At 43.7% G+C, this 25,420-nt stretch overlaps 1 protein-coding gene across 3 annotated transcripts in view; it reads left to right on the forward strand.

Moving 5' to 3' along the window:
• Window positions 1–20,741, forward strand: part of ECE1 (endothelin converting enzyme 1) — a 198,700-nt gene extending 177,959 nt beyond the window's left edge. For all 3 annotated transcript variants that reach the window (XM_007491232.3, XM_007491231.2, XM_003341004.4), the window contains exons 15-19: window positions 2,223–2,333; window positions 4,776–4,843; window positions 12,761–12,951; window positions 17,235–17,330; window positions 17,666–20,741. In XM_007491232.3, coding sequence (XP_007491294.1) covers window positions 2,223–2,333; window positions 4,776–4,843; window positions 12,761–12,951; window positions 17,235–17,330; window positions 17,666–17,842 — 643 coding nt within the window. In that variant the 3' untranslated portion in view covers window positions 17,843–20,741. The remainder of the gene's footprint in view (window positions 1–2,222; window positions 2,334–4,775; window positions 4,844–12,760; window positions 12,952–17,234; window positions 17,331–17,665) is intronic.
• The last annotated feature ends 4,679 nt before the right edge of the window (window positions 20,742–25,420 follow it).

Here is a 25,420-nt window from a genome sequence, read left to right on the forward strand (position 1 = left end):
GGCAGATAATCATCTTATTGTGCCTTTGTATCTCCAGTCCTTAGTATAGAGTCAGTGCTTAAATAATCAATGGAGTCTGTTCTTGCAACCAGGTATTTGCATTTGCCATTAGGGCATCTTCCTACTTTCATGAAAGGAATAAACTACTGCTTTCCTTTAATCCTAAAAAAAATAAAAATCAATAATCAATAATCAATGGACACAGCGTTGCATCTGATGAGCACCACATGGATATCACAGGTTGTAAGTGAAGCCATGAGGTATGAGGAAATCTTTGAACCTGAATTCAGAAAACTAGGGTTTAACTTTGCTACTATAAAAGCTATGTGACTTTGGGCAAGTCACTTAACCCTAATTGCCTAGCCCTTGCTACTCTTCTGTCTTAGAATCAATAATAGTAAGGGGGCAACTAGGTGGCTCAGTGGAGTGAGAGCCTAGAGATGGGAGTTCCTGTGTTCAAATCTGGCCTCAGACACTTCCTAGCTGGGTGACCCTGGGCAAGTCACTTAACCCCTATTAACCCCTAGGTAATCCTAGCCCTTACCACTTTTCTGCCTTAGAACCAATACACAGTATTGATTTTAAGATAGAAGATGAAGGTTGAAATATATATAATGGAGGAGACAAAAAAAAATCAAACCACATACAAATAAGCTATATACAGGATAAATAGAAAATAATGCCTAGAGCCAAAAGATGGAGTATCTTATTGATGGGATGGCCAGGGGGCCAATGTCGTTTAATCAAAGAACAGATGGTGGGGATTAAAGTGTAAGAAGACTAGAAAGCTAGGAATGGTCTAGGTGAGGAAGGGCTTGGAACCCCAGAGGGCTTTGTATTTGATTCTGCAGGCTGTAGAGCACCCCCATATTTTATTGAGTAGAGGGTGACACAAGCTGTGCTTTTGGAAAATCACTTTAGGGGCTAGATGGAAGGTGGATTGGAGAGGGAAGTACTCAAGGCAGGTAGACGCCCCCCACCCCAGCAGGTTATTGAGGTGATGAGGGCCTGTACCAGATGGGAAGAGGATTGGAGGAGAGAAGGGGCCATATTTGAGAGATGGTGCCATGGTGAAATGGACAGACTTTGGGATATATTGAGTATGTGGGCATAAGAGATAATGAGGAACCCAGGATGACACCTACCTTGTGAGCCTGAGGGGCTGGGATGATGCTCTCTACGGTAATAGGGGAGGTAGAAATGGCGAGGAGCTTAAGGGGAAAGAGAATAATTCTGTTTGGGGCATGTGGATTTTAGGATATCTACTCAACATCCAATTCAAGACATCTGAATAAATAATAATAGTAATAATGAACATTTATGGAGCATTTACTATATGGCAGATGTTGTGCTAAGTAACTTAGAATTATTATATCACTTGATCCTCACAACAACCCTGGGAGGTGGATGCTATTATTAACCTTATTTTCTAAAGGAGGAAGCTGAGGCAAAGGGAGGTTAATTGATTTACCCAGGGTCACCCAGAGAGTGAGTGTCTAAGGCAGAATTTGATTTTTTAATTGAAATTTTTTATTTAATTAATTAATTTAGGATATTTTCCCATGTTTACATGATTCATCTTCTTTCTCTCCCCTCCCCCCCCATAGCCAATGTTCAATTCCATTGGGTTTTACAAGAACTATTTTCATATTATTGATAATTTGAGGCAGAATTTGAACTTGGTTCTTCCTGACTCCAAGTCATGCCTTCTATGTACCATACCACCAAGCTGTGGGAGAATTCCTAAGAATTTATTACTCTCTGTACCTTAGGAGTTCTTTGTGGGGGGAGCATGATCACAGGGACTGGGGGGGGGGGTCCATAGAGGTCTCTAAGCCTAGAAACCCTTCCCTTCCTCCAAGGAGAAAACTGTACTGCCCTTTTCTGAGTGAGCCTTGGCTCATTCCCTTCTCTCAGGAAGTCATTAGAGAACATTTTGAGGCCAATGAGTCTAGTCCCTTTCATTTGATATTGAGTCCAATGTAAAAATTCATTTTATATGGAGCTAGTCCAAGATATTAGAATTAGAATACAGGTCTAACTGACCCCAGTTCTAGCACTCAGACAAGACTTCAGGGGCTGATGAACTTCTAGGTCTCTTGGAAGTACTCATACAACAAGGTCCCTCACAGTCTATTGGAGGGATGAATGGTGGAGACACAAGCAATACATCCATGCAGTGGAGATGACCTCTTCCCCTTTAATTCTTGTGTTCCATGCAGATGGAGTATGACTCCTCCCACGGTGAATGCCTACTATTCGCCCACCAAGAATGAGATCGTGTTCCCAGCTGGAATCCTGCAGGCTCCATTCTACACCCGAACATCACCCAAGTATGATGCATCTAGATTCTGTTCTTGCCCATTTCAGCAATCCTTCTCTTCAGGCAATCTGTCAAAAAGTCTGTCTATACCTTGGGCACTGGGCTAAACTAAATGCAGAAAACGTAAAGAAAAAAGCAAAAACAGGGCCTGCATCAAGAAGCTTACATTCTGATAAAGGTGGGGATGGGTAGAGGTAACACCGACATAAAAAGGAACCTATAGATTTCTTGGAAGGTTGGAATTTGGGAAGCGAAGGTGGAGATGGAGATCCTTCCTGGATAGGCAGGGAGGGAAGGACTCTAGATAAAAACATGCTCTTGGCCCATCTTCATGCAATGGCTGGAAATTCTACAGAGAAAAAAATGGCCCTAGGCCTTCAACAGAACATAGGGCCTGAGTTAGCAGGCTGAGGCATAGATAATTAGTATTTCCATTGAATGGAAAGAGCAGGGTTTGAACCCCAAACCCTAGTTAATTACTTTATCTCTTTGACCTTAAATTTCTTCATCTATAAAATGGAGACAATGAATGGCACCTGCCTCAATGGACCTTCATGAAGAATTGGTTTTGTAGACATTAGAGAGATAGGAGCTGTTATTATTGGGTGTCACCATTGGGATTTCTCCAGGGGGCTTCAGAGGAAAGAGTTGATATCACAGAATCATAGATTTAAAACTAGAAGGGTCTTGAATGGCCAACAAGTTCATCCTCATCATTTATAGATGAAGAAATAGAGCCCCACAGAAGTTAAAATTGACTTGCATAAGGTCACGTTGCTAGGAAAGAGTCTGAGGGAGAGAAGAGAAGTTGGGGAGAGAAAGAGAGAGAAGGTGGGGGAAGAGGAAAGGGGGAGAGAGAGTGGGGAGAGAGAGAAGAGAGGAGGAAGAAAGAGGAAGGGGAGAGGGATAGAGAGTGAGAGGGAGAAAGAGGAGGGGGAGAAGGGAGAGGGGAATAGAAATTGGGGGAAAGAGGAGAGGAAGAGGGGGATAGAGATTGGGGGGAGAAAGAGAAGGGGGATAGGATGGGGGTGAAAGAGGAGAGGGGGAATAGAGAGAGAGAGGGAACCCTACATTTAGTATTAGATGACCTGAGTTTCTAGTAACAGCTCTGGTGATTATTATCTGTATGACAAGACCTACAGAGAATCTTGGGCAAGATTCTCCCCCTCTCTGGGCATCCATTTCCTCTTTTTCAATGAAGGGGTTCATTTTAATGACCGTTAGGATCATAAAATAAGCTCTCTGAGAGCAGGGGCCTCTTTTTTACTGGTAGCAAAGAGGGTAGAATTTTGGACCCAGAGTAAGAAAACCCTGAGTTAGAGTCCTGCATCTGACACTTATGAGTTGTGTAACCACTGGGCAAGACTCTTCACCTCAATTTCCTTATCTGTAAAATGGGTATAATAGCATCTGCCTCACAGGCTTGTTGCAAGTATCAAATGAGACAATATTTTTTAGTGCTTTACACATCTTAAAGCACAACATAAATATAAATGCTAGCAATTATTAGCACTAGCCTGCTTGTTGACTGATCACAAGATCTTAAATTGTGAATGAGGAGGAAACTTGGGGACCACCTCATTTCCTCATTTAGGTACTAAATCCTATGATCCTATGACTCAAGGGTCATTAGACTAGGAAATCAGTGAGGGGAAAAGCATTTATTAAGTTCCTGCTGCATGCTAGAACTCTTGACTTGCTTATCGACTTCTCTGGGTTTTGGCATACAAATATAAAAAAGGGTTTTAATACCTTCTGATAAAGGGGGATACCACATATAGAGTTGTGGTGACCAGAGAAGGGAGTTTTGGTCTAGGCAGTCATACAGATTGGGCTGGTTGGTCCCATGTCCGGGCACCCCACAGTTAGCCTAGACCCAATCTCAGAACCTAGTGCAGGGGAAGGTGGGGGGTCAGCCAGCACGCCCCCGGGTGCAGTTTTGCTTCCAGTTCCCCCTAATCCTGTGAAAATCAACTCTCTGCCCACCTTTCAAGTTGCATTCAGCGGGAGAACCCCTTCCCTCTGTCTTGCTGTTGGTTTTTGACTCCCGTCATTTTGAGGTGGTTTTTAAAGATTGATTTGGAAGGATTGTCAGAGCAGTTTAATCTTTTGTTGCTGCTGAGCTTCCATCTTGGCTCTGCCCACCCTGGCTTGTGAATATGGTCATAGAAAGCAACAGATTGCATTTGGAGCAAGTATTGATTTAATGATCAAAATAAATATTGATTCAATTATTGTTCCCAGAGCAAGAGATGAAAAGTATATATGGAGTAAGAGAGAGTATGCCCACGTGCTGGAATGGCAGGGGTGGGTCTCTGGAGAGGAGGTGGCGTGTGGTCCAGGGGTCTGGGACTGGCCTAAAATAGTGTGTGGGTCACCTGAGACCCCCCCATGTCCTTCTGTAACCTGCCTTTCCTATCTGCCATCTAACATTTCTTTCCTTACCCTTCAGGTCGCTGAATTTTGGCGGGATCGGGGTGGTTGTAGGCCATGAGCTGACTCACGCCTTTGATGATCAAGGTGAGTACGTGCCCAAGATCCTTCTACCTGAGTCCCCTCTTCATCCTTGCCTGTCTCTGTTTGGAAGTTTCCAAGATCCAGCATGCCTGGCGTTGGGTTCAAGGAAGGGACAAGGTTTTCTTTCCAAGAAATCAGGGATCCACATTAAGCCTAGGACCAGTATGGAAGCCTGGGGAACAGAAGCCACCACAATCCCTAAAAAAGGGCTGAGTTAGTCCTGGATGAAAAATGAAGCAGGTCATGGAGGCAGATGGGTGGCTCAGTGGAATGAGAGGCAGACCTAGAGATGGAGGGGTCCAAGGTTCAAATTTGGCCTTAGAGATTTCCTAGCTGTGTGATCCTGGCAAGTCATTTTAATTGTAATTGTCTAGTCTTACTGCCTTGGAATAAATAAAAAGTATTGATTCTAAGATTGAAAGTAAGGGTTTAAAAAAAAGAAAAGAAAATTAAACAGGTCCCAGCACTCATGCTTATTGGCAGTGGGATCCAGCCAGTGATTAGCCCCTGCACTTCTAGCCTCAATGATAGATGAACACCCAATTTTAATCAAAATCAAAATTATTATTATTGTTAAATTAATAATATTTGATTGCTATAATTAATTTTAATATACTTGCTTTGTTCCATATAATAAATATATTATAATCAATCCACAATCGATTTTATAAGTGATAATAAATAAAATATTGGGCAGCTAGGGGACTCAATGGATAGAGAGCCAGGCCTGAAGATGAAAAGTGCTAAGTTCTAATCTAACCTCAGACACTTCCTACCTGTGTGACCCTGGTCAAGTCACTTAAACCTAACTGTCTACCCTTTACCAATCTTCTGCCTTAGAACTAATACTTAGTATCAATTCTAAGACAGAAAGAAGATTTCTTAAAAATATATGTTTATGTATATATAATATATAGATTCATTATTATGTTTATAGATAATATTTAATTATTGAATTTTTATTATGCACAAAATATATTTATGTTACATATATAAACATTTTAATATTATTTTATATGTTTATGTATTATATTTTATTACTTATAATAAATTATTACAATTACAATAATCATTACACTATCTCACAGATTGGTTCAGATTCAACAAATACTTAAAGTAGGGGGCAGCTGGGTAGCTCAGTGGATTGAAAGCCAGGCCTAGAGATGGGAGGTCCTAGGTTCAAATCTGGCCTCAGCCACTTCCCAGCGGTGTGACCCTGGGCAAGTCACTTCACCCCCATTGCCTAGCCCGTACCACAATACACAGTATTGACTCCAAGACGGAAGGTAAGGGTTTAAAAAAAAATACTTAAAGTGTCTTCTGTGTGCCTGGGGCAGTGAAGACTCATCTTCCTGATTTTGAATCTGGCTTACTAGCTGTGTGACCCTAGGCAAGTCACTTCACCCTGTTGGCCTCGGTTTCTTCATTTGTAAAATGAGCTGGAGAAGGAAATGGCAAACCACTCCAAGCTCTTTGCCAAGAAAATTGCAAATGAGGTCACAAAGCATCAATGACTGAATAAGAAGAGTGTGAAGGCCTGTGATAGGCACTGGGTAAGTTCCGTTAGACCCTGATGACCCTTGGACTCAGATGGGACCTCACAGGACATCTAGTCCAACCAGTTCCTGAATACGACAAATCCTTCATAGGAGATGCTTGGCATAGAGTCATGGAGACTGAGGGACATGAGAAAACCCAGCTGCCTCTTCTGCTTTACTTGCTGACATCAGGCTTGAATCTGCCTCCCTGCCATCTCCACCCATTGGTCTTGATTCTGTGATCTAGAGCCAAGCAGAGTCTCATCCCTGCCTCATTCCACGGCCCTTCAAATACTTGAAGCTACCCATCATGCACCTGCTAAATCTTCTCTTCTCCAGGCCAATCAGGTCCCTTCATTTGACTGTGCCTCATTCCTTCCATTTACTCAAGGCCCATCATCATCTTCGTTCCCCTCTTCTAGATCCTCGCCAGCCTACCAGTGTCATTTCTAAATTATGGTGCCCAGAAGTGGTACCTGACCGGGGCATCACACAGGAGGATCATCACCTCCCTGGATGCTCTGCCTCTCTTAAAGGGGCCCACGATCACATCATCCTTTTCAGCTCCTGTATTCCACAGCTGACTTGAATTCAAATTTAGGTTGTTAAGTTGTTTTTTTTTTTTACTCCCCATTTCAAATTTTCTTGGCAAAGATACTGGAGTGATTTATTTCCTCTTCCAGCTCATTTTACAGATAGGAAACCAGAGCAAATAGGGTAAAGTGACTTCCTCAGGGTCACCCAGCTAGTAGGCATCTCAGGCTGCATTTGAATTCAGGAAGATGAGTCCTCTTGACCCACTGAGCTATCTAGTCACAGCAAAATCGCCAGATCCTTTTTCTCCCTTTTCCATTTTCATTTTTATTATGAACTTGACATATATTAGTAATTCGGTATTTATGTTTAAGCTGTGAAAGCTTAACGCTACACTAAGACTTTGGGGTACACTCTGTACAAAGAAAAGTCAAAAAGAGAATTATTTACCAAAATCTGAACTTTTGTTACATACTAGGGTTTGGGGGGATTTTTTAGGTTATGTTAAATTTAGCATTTTAATAACAAAACTTCCCCTCTGGACAGATAATTTCTTTTTTTTTTAAACCCTTACCTTATGCTATCCACATCCAGAGAAAGAACTGTGGGAGTAGAAAAGCAGAAGAAAAACATGACTAATTGATCACATGGTTCAGTGGGTATATGACTGGGGATTTTTTTACTTTAAATGATCACTCTATTGCAAATATTAATGGCATGGAAATAGGTTTTGAACAATGATACATGTATAACCCAGTGGAATTGCTCGTCAGCTTAGGGAAGGGAGAGGAAAAGAACATGAATCATGGAACCATGGAAAAACATTCTTAATTATTTTTTTATAAAACACCTTACCTTCCTTCTTGGAATCAATACTGTGTGTTGTTTTAAAGGCAGAAGAGTAGTAAGTGTTAGGAAATGTGGATGAAGTGACTTGCCCAGGGTCACCCAGCTAGGAAATATCTCAGGCTAGATTTGAACACAGGACCTCCCATCTCTGGGCCTGGCTCTCAATCCACTGAGCCACCTAGCTGCCCCCCACCCCCTAACAGATCATTTCTTCAAACTGCTCTTTAGGCACACCTCCTCCATCTTGTATTTGTAAAGTTGATTTTTTTTTAACCCAAGTATAAAATTTGACATTTATCCACATTAGGTTCCATCTATTCAGCCCACTCTTTGATTCCTGATTCCTATCATCCCACAACTCTCCCAGTTTTGTGTTGTCTGTAGATTAGATAAGCTCACCATCTCTCCCTTTACTTAGGCCATGGTTAAAAATCTTAAATGGCCATGACAGGTCCAGGCCCAAATTCCCAGGTCACTCCACAAGTCCTTCCCCCCAGAGTTGTCACTTAGACTTTTATTCTGGCCATTCAACCAGATGGAACCACCTAACTGTCTTCTTGTCTCTCAAATAGAACATTCTAACTGGTCCACACAATTGGCCTGAGAAACTTTGCCAGTTATTTCACTAAAATCTGGCTGAACCAGACTGACAGCATTCCATGGATCCACCAGTCTAGTAACCTTGTCAAAAAAGGAAATAAAGTTAGTCTGGCATGACTTGTTCTTTAGGATTCCATGCTGGGGGTCCGTGTCCACAGCTTCCCTTTTTACATGTTTACTCACCATCACCATCCCTTAAATAGTCTGTTCCAGAATTTTGCCAGGCGTCCAAGTTGAGCTCACTGGCCTCCAGTTTTCACGTGCCCCTCTCCTCCCTCTTGGAAAATGCAAACAACTGCCCTTCTCCAGTTCTCTGATACTTCTCTTGTGCTCCAGTCTTTTGGCCGATGGTGGATAAGCTGTCCCCTCTGCAAAAATATGTTTGTTCATTTATTAAAGAACTTTTTCCTGCAATTACATTTAAAAACAATTTTAACATTCATTTTTAGAATTTTTGAGTACCAAATTCCCTCCGTCCTTCCCCTCCCCCTTTACTGAGAAGACAAGCACTTTGATACAGATTCTACATGTGCAGTCATGCAAAACATAGTTCCATTTTAGCCATGTGTGACAAAGAAGGACACAGACCCAAAACAAGAAAAATAGAGACGGTAACAAGAAGTACGCTTCAATCAGTCCTTTTTCTGGAGGTGGGGAGCATTTTTCAGAATTGTCCCGGATCATTGTAGGCCTGAAAACAACTAAGTCATTTCCAGTTGGTCATTGTGCAATAACGTGTGTGAGTTTTTCAAATGTACCTGAGGATGGAGGCATTTCTTACACCGCCTGGTCCTGGTGACTTGAATTCATCAAGGGGCAGCAAGGTGCCTTCTGATTATCTCCCTGTCTTCTTGCATTTCAACTCCTTCTTAGCCATTTTTGTTCATTGATTCCCAGTTTGAAATTTTTTCTCCACTGCATATCATCCTCTTCCCATGCACCCCAACGAGGAGTCTGGGCTCTTCTTGATCCTGCTCTAGTTTTACTGATCAGTTTCACTGATCAGTTTCACTTACTAATAACAATAATTATCATAGCGGTTGGCACTGACATAGTGTTTCACAACTTTACATATATATATATATTTGCAACACACTTTATATACATTAGATTAAAAAACAACTTTTTTTATTGTTCATAGCAGTCTTTGCGTATTCATTCCTTGCATTCTATCCTTAGAGTTCTGTGTCAGACTTTTGTATGCACTCTCAATTTTCTCCCTCCCATCTTCTTTATAGTCTTTTAAAAATCTAACTTGAGAAAAACATGTGATTGATCGCGTGGTTCGACGGGGATATGATTGGGGTTTTGGCATTAAAAGATCACTCTGTTGCAGATATGAATACCATGGAAATGGGTTTTGGACAATGATACGTGTATAACCCAGTGGAATTGCTTGTCAACTCTGAGAGGGGGAAGGGAAGGGGGAGACAACATGAATCATGTGACCATGAACAAATATTCTTAATTAATTAATTAATTTTAAAAGAAAATTTTTCATCTAGCTTAGGAGGGCAGGTAGGTAGGTATAGCTCAGTGGATTGAGAGCTAGGCCTAGAGAGGGAGGTCCTGGGTTCAAATTTGATCTCAGACACTTCCCAGCTGTGTGACCCTGGCTGGGAAAGTTACTTAACCCCCATTGCCTAGCCCTTTACCACTCTTCTGACCTGGAACCAATACACAGTATTGATTCTAAGGTGGAAGGTAAGGATTTAAAAAAAAATGTAACTTAGGTGGTGACTAGCTAGTGGCCTGGAATCAGGAGGACCTGGGTTTAAATGTAGCCTCAGACACTTCCTATCTGAGTGGCCCTGGGCAAGTCACTTAAGCCTGTTTGCCTTGCCCTTGCCCTTCTGTATTTCTAAGTCATAAAGACTTCTGTATTACTAAGACAGAAAATAAGGGTTAAAAAAAAATCCAACTTGGTTCAAGTTCCCTATACCTCTACATTGGTCTCTTTGTGCAACTCCCTTTCTTCCTCATTGGAATCATTTCTCTTTAGGATATTTTTAATCTTGTAGTAGTAGTAGTAGTAGTAGTAGTAGTAGTAGTAGTAGTAGTAGTAGTAGTAGTAGTAGTAGTAGTAGTAGTAGTAGTAGTAGTATCTTTAGGATTTGATTGTTAGGATTTTTCCATCTCCCTGTACCATTTTAAAAAAATATTTACCATGTTACAATATTCTTTAGGATTTTTTAAATCTTGTAGTGGTAGTAGTAGTAGTAGTAGTAGTAGTAGTAGTAGTAGTAGTAGTAGTAGTAGTAGTAGTAGTGGTAGTAGTAGTATCTTTAGGATTTGATTGTTAGGATTTTTCCATCTCCTTGTACCATTTTAAAAAAATATTTACCATGTTACAATATTCTTTAGGATTTTTTTAATCTTGTAGTAGTAGTAGGTAGTAGTAGTAGTAGTAATAGTAGTAGGTAGTAGTAGTAGTAGTAGTAGTAGTAGTAGTAGTAGTAGTAGTAGTAGTAGTAGTAGTAGTATCTTTAGGATTTGATTGTTAGGATTTTTCCATCTCCCCTGTACCATTTTAAAAAAATATTTACCATGTTACAATACTGAGTATTGGTTCCAAAGCAGAGGAGTAAAGGGGTAAGCAACTGGGGTTAAGTGACTTGCCCAGGGTCACCCAGCTAGGAAGTATCTGAGGCCAGATTTGAACCCAGGATCTCCCATCTCTAAGCCTGGCTCTCCATCCACTGAGCCATCTAGATGCCCCCTCTTCTGTATCATTTTAATCCTCAGGGGGCTACTTGATCTTTCTCTGAACTTTTCAAAATCTTCTTTCCCACAATTTAGGATCCAGGTTAGATAATAACCCCATTAACCTCTCATTGGGCACCGATTTTGAGATGGAGTGGTTACTTCCCCCCGAAGCTCCTACCCTCTTGGGTCTTAGTGTCTGTTAGGGTCATTGCGTGGCAACCACTTTATAAGGCTGGAAACATTTATCTGAATACTAGTGATTATTTGGATTCATTGGAGGCCTGGTGGAGTGCCTCCAGGGCTAGCTTTGGAGTCGGGTAGGAGCTGACTTCTTTTATACACCGGCTGCATGAACATAATTTGTGATCCCCCTTTTGCCCCCCAAAAATGGCTGCTCTAAATCTTGTGCCTGCGGCATCTCCTCTTCTCTCTTTGCTGTCTTTGGTGGAGGGGGTTTAGTAGTGATGTCACTGGGTCAAAGAGTATGCAGAGTTTAGTGACTTGGGAGGCAGAGTTCCAAATTGCTTTCCAGAATGACTGGACTAATCTACAGGTCCGTCAACAGTTCCTGTTTTCCCACCGCCCCTCTGGCGTTTATCATTTTCCTTCTTTGTCCTATTTGCCAAGCTGATGGATGTGAAGTGGAACCACAGTTATTTTAATGTTCATTTCTCTAATTATTAATGATTTGGAACTTTTTTTTCACATAGTTGTTAAGAGCTGGAATTTCTTCCTTTGAGAACTGCTTGTTTATATCCTTTGACTATTTCTCAATTAAATATCCTTTAATTAACATTTGAAGCATCTGGGTCACACCATGGATAGAGCAGCAGGCCTGGAATCAGGAAGACTTGAGTTCAAATCCAGCCTCAGACATTTAACTAGCTGTGTGACTCTGGACAAGTCACTTCTCCCTGTTTGCCTCAAATTAGCCAAAGGAAATGGCAAACCACTCCAATATCTCTGCCAAGAAAACCCCAAATGGGATCATGCAGAGTCAGACACAACTGAAAATGACTATACAGCAACCGATCAGGAAACTGAGGCCAAAGATAATGAAATGACTTGATCATAGGAAGGACCAAAGGTTGTCTCCTCCCTATAGAGTGTTTGACAACCCCATTTCTAACCCCAGTCTCCCAGTCAATGCAAAGTCAAACTGGATGTCAAGTAAAAAAGTTGGGTAGGGGCCGCTGAGTCTAGGGATGGGAGGTCTTAGGTTCAAATGTGACTTCAGACCTTCCCTAGCTGAGTGACCCTGGGCAAGTCACTTAACCCTCATTTCCTAGCCCTTACCACTCTTCTGCCTTGGAACCAATAGAGTTTTATTCTAAGATGATTGTATGGATTTTTAAAAAATATATTTTTTTAATTTTTTTCATTTAAAATATTTTTCCATGCTTACATGATCCATAATTCTGCCCTCCCCTGACTCTTTCCTCCCCACCTCCCAAAGCTGACAAGTGGTTCCATTGGGTTATACATGTAAAAAAAAAGATTATTTTTAAAAGGACACTCAAAATTTGTGACTTGTAGTCTAGAACACTGACCTAGAGAACCACGTGGTCAGTTGCTTCAAGGTACACTTAGGTTTTCTGCTGCCATAAAAGGAGAGGAGGAGGCAGGGGAACAAAGCACAGCTCCCTGGCCTCGGACGGCTTCCCCCTCTCAGGTCTCCTCTCTCTGACCATAGGGCGGGAGTACGACAAAGATGGCAATCTTCGGCCCTGGTGGAAGAACTCCTCGGTGGAGGCCTTCAAGCAGCAGACTGAGTGCATGGTGGAGCAATACAGCAACTATACAGTCAATGGGGAGGCGGTGAATGGCCGCCACACACTAGGAGAGAACATCGCAGACAACGGAGGCCTCAAGGCAGCCTATCGGGTAAGAGCTTCAGAGAGGCCCAGGGGCCTCCTTGTTTTGGATTTGTTCTTTGAAAGGAGGAGAGACAGATGTACTTTGCAGGATGCCTTTCTGAATTAACATTCATTAAACAGTTATTTTGTGCCAAGCACTGAATTTAGCACTAAAATAAGTACAAATTTGAGTTGGGTGGGTTAATTTTTTTCATTTAATTGTTTTCAATGAACAAAAATTGATTTCCCTTCTCTCCCATTTCCCCTAGCACCATTAAAATCAGACACTACCCCAAAAAAGTAAAAAAACATTTGTAATAATTATGCATCATCAAGCACAATTTAAATTCCCAATTGTCCATGCCCCAAAACCCTCAGTCTCATTCTGCATCACGAATCTGTCCCCTCTGTGCCAAGAAATAGGTGACATTCTTCACCGGTTGTCTTCTAGAATTATGGTTGGTCATCCCTCTTTCACAGTGGAGTACCTTTACTCTCTCACTCTTACTATGTAAATGATTTTCCTGGTTCTGCCCACTTCACCTTAAATCAGTTCATCCAGGTCTTCTGAGGTTTTCTGAAACCATTCCCTTCATCATTCCCGATAACCCAATAGAATTCCATCACATTTATATACCACAACTTATTTAGCCATCCCTCACTTAATGGCTACTCCCTTCGTTTCCAATTCTTTACCACCACCAAAAGAGCTGCTATAAATATTTGGGGTGATCTTTTTTTATATTTATTTTATTTTTTGGTTACATTTGAGTTCCAGGCTGTTTTCCCTCATCCCCCCCCCAAAAAACCACCGTAGAGAAGGCCAACATTTGACACATATGTATGTGTGTGAAACTGTACAGTACATAGTTCCGGGACAGCTAAGAAACACAGTGGATAGTACTAGGACTGGAGTTGAGAGGACCTGAGTTCAAATGTGACTTCAGACACATCCTAGCTGTGTGACCCTGGGCAAGTCACTTAACCCCAAATGCTTAGCCCTGACCACTTTTCCATCTTAGAATTGATGGAAGGTAAGGGTTAAAAAAAAAAAATATATATATATATATATATCAGTTCTTCTCTGGAACTGGATGGCATCTTTCTTTATAGGTCCTTTTAGTTGATTTGAATATTCATATAACTCAGAATAGCTTAGTCATTCTCGTTGACTCTATAAATATTTTTGTGCATGTGGATCTTTTTTTTTATTTCTGGGATTTAGCAGCTTCTTGCCTTTTTGCAAAGCCTACTAGGAAGGATAAGACATTCCTCTAACAAAAATCTACTAGATGCTTTCATTGTACTTGGCCCTGAGGAAAATCAATCATTCAATCAATAAGAAGTTATTTATTTGGAGGAGAGAGGAAGGATTTAACTTGAATTTTTTTCAGTGAACAAAAATCTAATTTATTGTCTTACCCTTCATCGCAGGGAAGAAAAGAAAAAAACAAAAATCCTGGCAACAAATATGCACAGTCAAACAAAACAAATTCTCTCATTGGCTGTGTCCAAAATTATATTTCTCATGCTACACCCAGGGTCCATCAACTCTCAGTCCAGAGGCTTCCTCATGGGTCTTCTCTAATCATACTTGGTCAGAGCTTAAGCAGGGTTCTTAAATATTTTAAGTCAATAAGATTTTTTTTAAACCCTTACCATCAATTCTAAGTCAGAAGAACAGTAAGGGCCAGGCAATTGAGGTTAAGTGACTTGCCCAGGGTCACACAGCTCAGAAATGCTTGAAGCTAGATTTGAACCCAAATCATCCCAATTCCAGGTCTCATGTTCTATCCAGTGTGCTCCCTAGCTGCCCCAAATCAATAAGTATTTATTAACTGCTTACTGTGGGGAAGGCTAGGCATTGGATACAAATACAAATACAGGTGTGGTCCCTGCCCCCATGAAGCCTACTCTTCCAGGAGAGGGGCACAACAACATGCCACTGTATTATAATACACAATATTAGATGACTAGTACATTGAAAAGGTAGAGAATCATGTCCTGGGTCAGCTTTGTTAAGGAAGTTTATGAGAGGCAGCATGGTACAGTGGAAAGAGGCTTGGGATTAGGGTAGCTAGGTGGCTTACTGGATAGAGCCTTCCACACTTGGAGGAGGGAGGTCCTGGGTTCAAATGTGACCTCAGAAACATCCTAACTTGTGACCCTGGGCAAGTCACTTAACACCAATTGCCTGCTCCTTGTCCTTCTGTCTTAGAGTTGTTATTTGGGAAAAAAGTAAGGGTTAGAAAAAAATAAAGGCAGTAAGAGAGAGAGGCTAAGTGATTTGCCCAGATCAAAAAGTCAGCATGTGTTGAAGGTAGGATTTGAACCCAGGGCTTCCTGACTCCAAAGCCTGTTTTCTATCTATTGCACTCCTCTACCTTGTAATAGATTAAATTGAGGGATGTAAGAGAAGGTAGACTGGCCAAAGATGCCAAAAGCACTAGGTCTTTATAACCGGTGCATTTCAATTTTCACAAGGGAATGCCTAATTTGAGGAGCTAGAGTACATGGGAGCATTGAAAAGGAAGAAGTTTCCACATTGGACATTTTTAGGGTGGAAAATTCCAGATATAGAAGGTTCCAGAGAAAGGGTAGGGCAAGAGGTATGACCTTATGAGCCCCAGAAAGGCGCAGATAAACAGATTTGGGGGAGCTGCTACAGGCTGAAAAGTAAGTATAGCAACCATCATTCCCTCCCCCTGATAGCTGTCCACATCAGGGATCAGGATTCTCATTTTCTTTGAACCCTCTTGGGTTGTCTGAGAAAGGTTGGAAAGCTGGGGAGCAGAAGATGGGAGTCCTATCAAGAGCCACCGCCAGCCATCGCTTCCCTCTCCTGACAAGCTCAGAAGTCATTGCGAGAGACCCCAAGAGATTTTCCTGGGGATTTCAGGTGAATCTAGTGAATAACCAAGAGAAAAGGCCATAAAGAATGAAAGTTAGCAAGAAAGGAAGAAGAGAGAGAAGGAAGTGGGAGAGATAAAGAGAAAGGAAAAGACCCTCCTAAGCCACAGGTCTAACAACTTGAAATCTTCAGGGCTCTCTGATGACAATATCATGAAACAAACACTTTGGGACTTAGATTTTGGATGGATTTATTTTGATTGACCACTCATTCATTATAAGAGAAAGTTAATTGTTTAAATAAAATCCAAATTGTCTCCTTTCCCCCTCTGAGATGGTAAGCCATTTGTTCTGAGTTATTACACATGTATTATCATGCAAAACATACATCCATTAATTTTTTTTTAGTTGGAGGGGAGCGAGTTGTTAAGTAGTGGTAGAGGTGCCCAAAAAAGATAACGGGGAAGAAAAGAGCACTGGGAAATCATTTAAAGGCACAGAGGAAGACAGAAGGGGTTGAGAAGGAGCACAGATTAGCAGGGCAACTTTGAAATTAACATGTTGGATTTGTGATATCTTAAAAATAATTATTTTTGTCTGAAAAGGGCTTCCCACCTTGCTTTAATACATTTTTAAAGTTCTGGAATGAATAAACAAAAATTGGTATTTCTATATACAAAGTAGAACAAAGATTCTGAATTTCTATTATGCACTAATTGCTTCTTCTTCCTTCTTTCCTTCCTCCCTTCCTTTCTTCCTTTTTTCCTTTCTTTCTTCCTCCCTTCTCACTTTTTCTCTTTCTTTTCTCCCAGTGATATCTTTTTTAAAAAACAGACAAGCTAAGTATAGCAGGGAGGGATTCATGGTTTTGTATAAAATCTTCTTTGTCTATTGAAATGTTCATAGTTATTGGTATTTGTCAGACTCGGAATAACAAAGAGTAATTTTTTTTAAGTCTACAGCAATGATATCAAACTCAAATAAGAGCAGCTCTACACCACACATAAGGGTCTCTATGCAAGGTGCAGAAAACTTAGTTTTCAAATGTACTTATCTGTGTTCTATTGTACCTTTATTCATTTTCATCTCCATTCTAGAGGGCCCGAATTAAGGTGGGGGCTTGTGTGAGTAGAGAGAAGGGGACATATATAAAGGATGGTTTCTAAATAACAGTTTAGATACAGGGGACATAAGGGAAGAGAGGAGGCCAGGATGACGTTTCTGGATTTGTTTCGCCACGATCTGTCACTAGAGGCACTTGGTGCCTGATTAAGATTAGCCTGGAAGCTCCTGGTGGGCAGAGATTGTTAGTTTTCATCTTTGCATGTCCAGCACTTGGCACAGAGCTTACCAAATGCTTGCTGAATGAATGAGTGAATGAGCTCTCTACCTCCAGAGTGGCTTTGACCTCAACCCTCTGGCCTCCATGACCACTGAGATTTCTTCTCTGTCCCCTCACAGGCCTATCAGAACTGGGTGCAGAAGAATGGGGAGGAAGAGACACTGCCAACCCTTGGCCTCACCAACAACCAGCTCTTCTTCCTTGGTTTCGCTCAGGTGGGTTCATTGGCCTTTCGTCTGCAAGACCGTCTTGAGCAGATGTCTGCTGAGGATAACCAAGGCAACCTGAGATCCAGGGTAGGGAGAAGGAGCTGAGTAGGGGCTCTGGGAAACCCTAGAAGGCAAATAGGATCCTTGGGTGGTAAAAGGCAGAGCTGAGATTTGCACCCAGGACCCAGGACTCGAGCTGCTTGCCATTATATCCTATTACCTCCCCTCTTCCTGAGACTTCAGAGCAGGAAAAGAAAGCCTTCTGCCCGTCCCCTCAAGCTACCCTGCTTCTCTCCGTGTCTCCAGTCACCTTAGCCTCTGTCTTGTTTCCTCTTACGCAGGTCTGGTGCTCCGTCCGTACCCCCGAGAGCTCCCACGAAGGCCTCATCACGGATCCCCACAGCCCCTCTCGCTTCCGCGTCATCGGCACCGTCTCCAACTCCAAGGAGTTCTCAGAACACTTCCAGTGCGCCCCTGGCTCCCCAATGAACCCCCATCGAAAGTGTGAAGTCTGGTAGAGGTGAATCCAATTGAAAGGAGGAGGATGGAGAGTTGTGGGAAAGCCAGGCAGGACAAAGACCCTGTGGGGGAGGCAGGAAGGAGGGAATGAAACCGTTCACCCCATCTGTCCAGTGTGGCCCTCCTCCTTGCCCACGAACCCTCCCTCCCCACCTCTGAAGAGGGTCCCAAACCATGGGCTTTTGGTGCCCACCAGAGATTGGAACCACTGTGAAAACCCTTGTAATCACAAATCACTTGCGAGTCAACTCTTACAATGGCGATGACAGGTGTTTGCGTGTGTGTCTGTCCGTCCAGCTGCTTGGGGACAAGGACAAGGAATTGGCATCCTTGTCTGGCTTTACTTGTCCCACCTATGCTGGGTGACGATGGATACACCCACAAACACCACCGTGTTAAGTGCTTTAAAAATCTCTATTTTGGGGAAATTCTTTTTGGAACGTTGTGGAATACACTGGAAATCTTCAGGGAAAAATGCATTTAAAACACTTTTTTTTTAAGGAAAGGATTGGTATATTTATTATGGTGTTTTTTTAATGACCTGTGGACAAGGGAACCCCCACAATGACAACCCTTTTCCAGCTCCCTTCTCTGGTGGCTGAATTGAGGCAGGGGCTAGTAGTGCTGAGCTGAGCCCCAGTCTGGGGGCTGGGGGGGCGGGGCAGAGGAGAGTCCAGAGGCTTTCAGAGTAACTATAGGACTTCCTTCTTCCGGCTCCTTGGGGGTCCCCTTAAGTAGAAGTAAGAGTAAGAGATCATCAGGAGGAAAGAATCAAGAGGGCAGAATCATTCTCTAGCACTTTCCCTCTTCGCCTCTCCTTGGCATCTAAATCCTGAAGCCCCAGGGCTCAGCCAGTGAGAGCCCTCTGATTTCCCAGAAGGGGATGGGAGGAGGGGAAATTGTCCCATCCCCTTTTATGGGCCAGTTTTAAAGGGAATTTAGAGGAGAAGGATGGGATTACTTGGGTCCTCTGCTTCTTGCCAGCAGAAACCACAAACCTCCCTGCCCCATAAGAAAGGGATGGTTGTAGCTTCAAGGCCAGGGCCTCCTAAGGCTTCAGCGCCCTGGGTTTTCCTCCTCTTTGTTGTTTGATTGATGTATACCCATTGCTGGCTCCTGCCCTCAGCCCTCCAGGTTCCAGCCATTTCAGTATCCAGCACTCTGGTCACTACAGGTCCAGGCCAGCTGGAGCCAGGGGACCTTGGGCTATGCTGAGAATCTGCCTGAGGATGCTGATGGAGAAAGAAGGGGGCTAGAGAAGCCCCTCTTGGCCTCTAAGTCTTAAGCTTAAGCCCCCTAGTGCCATCCGTCCTCTCCATCCTTGGCTGACCCTCCACACCCCCACCAATTCCCCTTCTAGCTTCTCAGTGGGGCAGAGGTAACCTCTTGGGCACTGTCAGGCTCTAGGCTCCCCCACCCCACTCCCCTTCTTTCCAAGCTTGGCACTGTGGCCCCTGGGGTTTGCGGTTCCTGCCTCTAACTAAGGCCGAATTGGTTCCCCACCCTCACCCCATACCCCCGTAATCCTAGGCCCATCTCAGCCTAGTCTATCAGTTATCTAGTGCCTTAACTAGGGCTTTGCCCTAAGGAGAACCTCTTTTTCCATAAAGAATTCCCACCAAGTGTCTGACTGGCTTTCAAAGCCACCCACCTGTACATGTACACACATCATCCCCTCTGCATCTGGACCAATTCCCTGAGAGTCCGCTGAGCCCCTGCCCCAGGTCAACCAAGAAACTTAAAGCTAGACCCAGCTAAAGGCTGGGACCCCAGAAAGACCAAGAGCCCTAAGGCGCAGCTCTCATGCAGCTGCTGAGTTTCCTAATTAGGGGCAAGCAGTAGTTTCTTCTGCCCTGGGCTGAATGGGCTCCTGCTCCTCCCAGGAGACAATCTCCTGGCCACCCTGCCAAGCCAGCCCCAAAGATAGCAACTTTCCAGGGACCTGGTCATTTCTATAGAACTTTGGGGCCTCTTAGGGAGGGGGAAAGAAGTCAGGAAGGATTTTTAAGGCTTTCTAATTCACCTAGAACCCCAAGCTAGCTGACCGAGATCCAGTTCCAATAAGCTCTTTTTTCCTTCCCCCAATTCCTCCTCCTCACCCCAAAAAAAAAAACCCATGTGAGATGACTTGACCAGTTTGACTTCAAAGGCCCACCTCCTGGGGAATCTATCTGTTCTAGAGTGATGGTGTCTGATGTGTGCCTTTTGGTGGTTCCTTTCTCCTTTCCTTCTTGTTCTTACCTTCCTATTCTTCTCTCCTCTTTTCCCATCTCTCCCTGGATATCCTTCCCCTCTCTTCCCTCCTCTTTCCTTTCCCTTCCCCTCCCCTTCACCTCACTTTTCCCCCCTTCCTCCCCTTTTCTCCTCTCTTCCTCCCCTTCTCCCCCTTCCTTCTCTCTTCCCCTCTTCTCACTTTCTCCTCTCTTCCTCCCCCTTTTCCCCTTTTCTTCTCTTCCCCCTTTCTCCCCTCATCCATTTGTCTCTGTCTTCAGCAGTTTCAGGGTAACGGGAAACCTGGTGTCCCAGCTGGAAGTGATCAGGGCTGGGTAATCCTTCAGAGGAATGTGGAAGGTCCTGATTGTTTCCACATGCTGTGTGGGGCTTGGGGAGGAGGGGAGGCAAAGAAAGAGAAAGATGGAAGGGGAAGACCAGGAGCCCCCAGGCCACTCCGCTCCCTTCTGCTCAGGGTGGGTGCTGCCGGGGCTCTGCCCAGATGAGGACAGTGGGACTTCCTCGGGGCACACAGCCAGAGGTCAGGGGATGCTCAGCCCAGTTACCAGGTGTGTGGAGGGATGTGGGAACTGAGGGGGAGGGGCTTTTTATTTTTATTTTTTTTGTGCTACTGTAGTTTTCCTTGTGGCACTTTTGTAATTGAAATAAAGGACTTCTTACACGGGAGCCACATGCGTCTGTGTCTGAGGGCAGCCAAGCAGTAAGGGTCTGGGAGCCAGGGGAGGAGGGCAGACTGATGGCCCAAATCCCTTCTGGAGGCCTCAGGTACCACATTGGGAAATGAGGATCTAAAAGGGCCTCAGGGCTCGGATCTTCCCTGTTCTGAGAACCCTCCAGGCTCTGACATTCTGGGTTCTTGGATTACATGTTCTGAGGTCTCCATCAGAGCTTTGGGGATTCAGTGGGGCTCTGGGTAACGCGCCTGCCTCTGGAGGGAAGCTTATGTAGCAGTTGGTACCCAAATTGAGGATCCTCAGGCCCACTTCGGTTGCCTGGATACCTGGCTTTCCTCCCTTTCCCCTCCCCCACCAGCTTACCCACAAAATGACACTGTCCGAGCTCCCCCTGCTGGTCCCTACTTTGCAGTATTTCCCTGCTTTCAGCAAAGTGATGTACAATGAATGATTTCTCCATGAGGGGAGGGGGGGGCAGTTGGGTGCGTTGCCCCTACAACCACCTGGAAACGTTTGGGTTCAGGCCCTATGATGGACCATGGGTACCACCACAACTAGGTGGCACAATGAATAGAACACTAAGCCTGGATCGGAGTTCAAATTTACTATTTGTGTGACCCTGGGCACATCACTTCATCTCTGTCTGCCTTAGTTTCCATGACTGCAAAATGGAAATAATCACCAGGCCTACCTTCCAGAGCATTGTGAGGACCAAATGAGGTATTTACAATGCATTTAGCACCATGCCTGGCATACAGTAGAAACTTAATAAATGCACATTCTCTCCTTCCCTCTCAGAGGAGGTACAGGGATTCATCAACTAAGTCAAAACAATTCATGAAGGTTAACTACTAAGATGGGGGGGGGGGTGCCCCTTGCTTTGGTAAGGAGAGGAGCCTTGCTAAGGGAATCAGCTTCTCAGAACTTCATGGGAACTCAAAAGGAGTCACCTAAAGTTAGGCTCCCTACAACTTGACTAACAAATCTAACATCCTCTGGAAGATATCCCTGGGCTTCCCAAAGCTCTGTCCACTCCAAGGAGGAGGAAAGAAGCCTCAGAAACAAGTGGGCTCCTGGTTCAAATCCTGTCTCTTCCACTTATTACCTGGTTGACTTTGGCAAGTCACTGAACCTCCTTGGAGCTTGTAATAGAAAAGAATTGCATGTGATGGCCCCTGAGACCCTTTCCCATCTTAGCTCTATTTTTGAAACAATTCTCCTTGGCCTGCCCCCCAACCTTGAGTTTTGAGGCATCTTGGAAGGCCTAGGCTCAAATCCCAACTTCAGCATCTGCTTGTGTGTGTGTGTGTGAAAGAGAGAGACAGACAGAGGGAGAGACAGAGACAGAGACAGAGACATGGAGAGAGAGAGATCAAGAAAAAGTAAATCACATTCCCGCTGAAACTTGTAAAATAAAAAACCAAAAGCCTAGCTATAACATGATGACAAAGAATTTGAACTTCCCACCTGGGTGGTCCATGAAATGCTGGAGAAATGGGACTTCTTGTTACTGTTATTATATAAAAAATTGGAAATCGAAAAGAATAATCCTAGGCCTGGGGCTGGGAAGACTTGGTTCAAATTTGGCCTCTAATACTGCCCAGCTGGGTGAACCTTGGGCAAATCACTTAACCCCCATTGCCTAGCCCTTACTGATCTTCTGCCTTGGAACCAATACTTAGTATTGATTATAAAACACAAAGTAAGGGCTTAAAAAATCATCCTAGGAGCTTGGCCTGTCACTGTAAGAGGAAAGAAAGCAGGACTTGGGGTTAGGTTTTCATTTCATAGGGAAGGAATTTTTTTTCTTTTTTTTAATTGAAAATTTTTATTTAATTAAGAATATTTTTCCATGGTTACATGATTCATGTTATTTCGCTCCCCTTCTCCCTCCCTCATAGCCAACAAGCAATTCCTCTGGGTTTTACATGTGTCATTGATCAAGACCTATTTCCATATTATTGATATTTGCACCAGGGTGATCCTTTAGATTCTACATCCCCAATCATATCCCCATCGAACCATGTGATCAAGCAGTTGTTTTTCTTCTGCATTTCCACTCCCACAGTTCTTCCTCTGGATGTGGATAGCATCTTTCTCATAAATCCCTCAGAATTGTCCTGGATCATTACATTGCTGCTAGTAGAGAAGTCCATTGCTGTCTCTGGGATTCAAGCCCTGGGTTTCTTGACTTTTGATCCAGAGACCCTTTCAGAGCACACCTCCCTGACCATTTTATAGTTGCCAAAACTTGGGTCAGTTCAGCTGCTTCCCAGAAGAGAACTGCTGCCCAAGCCCATCTCCTCTTGCTACTTACAGTTTGTGTGGCTGGGATCTCTTACCATGCTTCCAGAAGAATCTTCCTCTTCTGGCCCAATCCTTTGATGGTTCCCAGATGCTAACCAAATAAAATCATGCACCTGACATTCAGAGCCCTCCCCAAAGGGATGTCACCCAACTTTTCCCACTTTGTTTTCCCCTCTCTCCTGCCACATAATCTATCGCTCCAGCCAAATGGAATGGTCCATTTCAACAGACATTTAAATCATCTACTGTGTGTGAGCACTGAAGGAGATACCCAATTTGGGCAATTCAATCTCTCCTCTCACAGATCACCACCAAGTAGGCATATAAGACATGCAAACATAATATATAGGACTATGTGATAAGAAAGTGCTATGGAAGATCTGGGTGTGAACCTTTGGGCAAATCCTTTCATCTCTCCAGGATTCAGTTAATTATATGTAAAGCAGGGGTTTGGACTAGATGACCAAAGGTCCCTTCTGGATCTAAATTGAAGACCCTCAGAGTCTTTCTGTTTCTGCTTCTGTCCTCAACACTTAGCACAGTGCTTGGCACATAGTAAGTACTTAATAAATGTTGACCTTCCCAGATTCTTCCAACAAGTAATGTCCCTTCCTTCCTTGAATCTCGAGTGAGGACTTTTAGGGAATCTGTCTTACACATTTTTTACCTTTAAGACTTTGTGGTTAGAGTACCAGATCTGGAGTCAGGAAAGACCTGAATCCAAATTCAACCTCAATGCATATCCTGGGCAAGTGACTTAATCCCTTTTGTCTCAAAAGGAAAAACTTCAAGAGTTACCTTGGAAGCAGGAAGGTAGCTTGGTGGATAGAAAGAAAGCCAAGCTTGGAGTTGGGAGGACTTGGGTTCAAATCTAACCTTAAATCCTTCCTAGCTCTATGATCATGAGCAAGTCATTTAACACCCATTGCCTAGTCCTTGCCGCTTGTCTGTCTTGAAACCATTTCACATTATTAAGCAAAGGTAGGAGTTTTTTTTAAATAAAAAGTCACCATGTCCAAAACGTCTGGCATTTAAGCCTCTGCTGAGAAGGCTCATCCCTACGCCCTTGAGAATTGGAAGGACCTTCTGTTTTGGGGCCTTATTCCCAGCCTAGACTGCAAGCTCCTTGAGGGCAGGGCCTGGATTTGATCTAAACTTTGTATTTCCCAGCGACTAGGTCAGTTTTTCACTCTGCAGGCTTGAGAAATGTTTGTTGAAATGAGGCCAATTTTAAGCTATGCCCCCCCCCCCTTAGCTGGTGTGGCCTCCCTCATGTTGAAGTAGGGACCCCGTGGGATTCCAGGAGAAGAGAATTCTCCCAGATGGACCTACCTTCCCCTTCTGTGTTTTAAGAGATGTCAAAACAGACCCAAAAGGGAGTTCAATTCCCAGCTCTGCCATTTCCCTTTTGTGACCCGGGCTAAAAGTCATTACCCTTCCCTGGCCTCAGTTCTTTCCTCTCTAAAAGAAGGGGATTGAGCTGAATGACTTCCAAGGCCTTTTCCTGTCCTGTGGTCCTCTGATCCAGCCTCTGGTCTCCTTTCCCCACCAGGCCCCCTTCCCTGCCTGCCAAGCTTACCTTAGCCCTGACCCTAGCCAAGGCACAATATGGAATGAATTAATAAACTGGGGAAATGGAATTGTTCTCCCCTGGAGAGCCAGCCCTGAACTTTCTCTGAAATGACTGGGCCTGGGTTTGTTTTTTTTTTCCAAGCAGGGGCAGCTGGGAACCTCAGCTCTCCTGGGCCAACCAGATTCCCACCAAGCAGACTAAGACCACATCACTAGTTCTCTCCCTCCCCTAATCCCCAAAATTTAAATCACCCAACTGAGATCACCCAGGAGCCCTCTCTGCAAGACCTTGCTAGGAGTGGCCAAGGCAGTACACAGCAAGCCATATTCCCCATCTCAACAAGTTTTCCTTCCCTTCTTCCTCAGGAGGAGACAGGAGAACAAAGCTGCTCACAGCAAGGCCTTTGTCTCCAGGCAAAGTCGGGAACAGCCCTTTAAGGAAACCCAGGAGATAGGAGAAAGATGCTCAGTTGTCTCTTAGCCAGCTGCTCTGAGCAAAGATCTCCCTTCGGACCCAGAGCCCCACCTGGCTTTGGTACCTGGTAGGCCTTTGGGGCCATCTCACAAGTCTAGGGAAGGGTAGCCCAGAAAGGGAAAATGTATGACTTTAAGAAGAAATTCTAATTAATGCTTACTGGAAAAATTATTATTCTAAAGCAAAACATAATTAGGGAAAACAAAACTTGGAGGAGAAAAGGACCATTTATAATTCAATCCAAAGCTCCCCAAATAAATTTTTGTATTATCAATTATAGTGGCACCTTGCTATTTATCTTTAATTCTTTCCAGAAG

Source organism: Monodelphis domestica, chromosome 4 (genome assembly GCF_027887165.1).
Source record: "Monodelphis domestica isolate mMonDom1 chromosome 4, mMonDom1.pri, whole genome shotgun sequence".
Taxonomy (NCBI): domain Eukaryota; kingdom Metazoa; phylum Chordata; class Mammalia; order Didelphimorphia; family Didelphidae; genus Monodelphis; species Monodelphis domestica.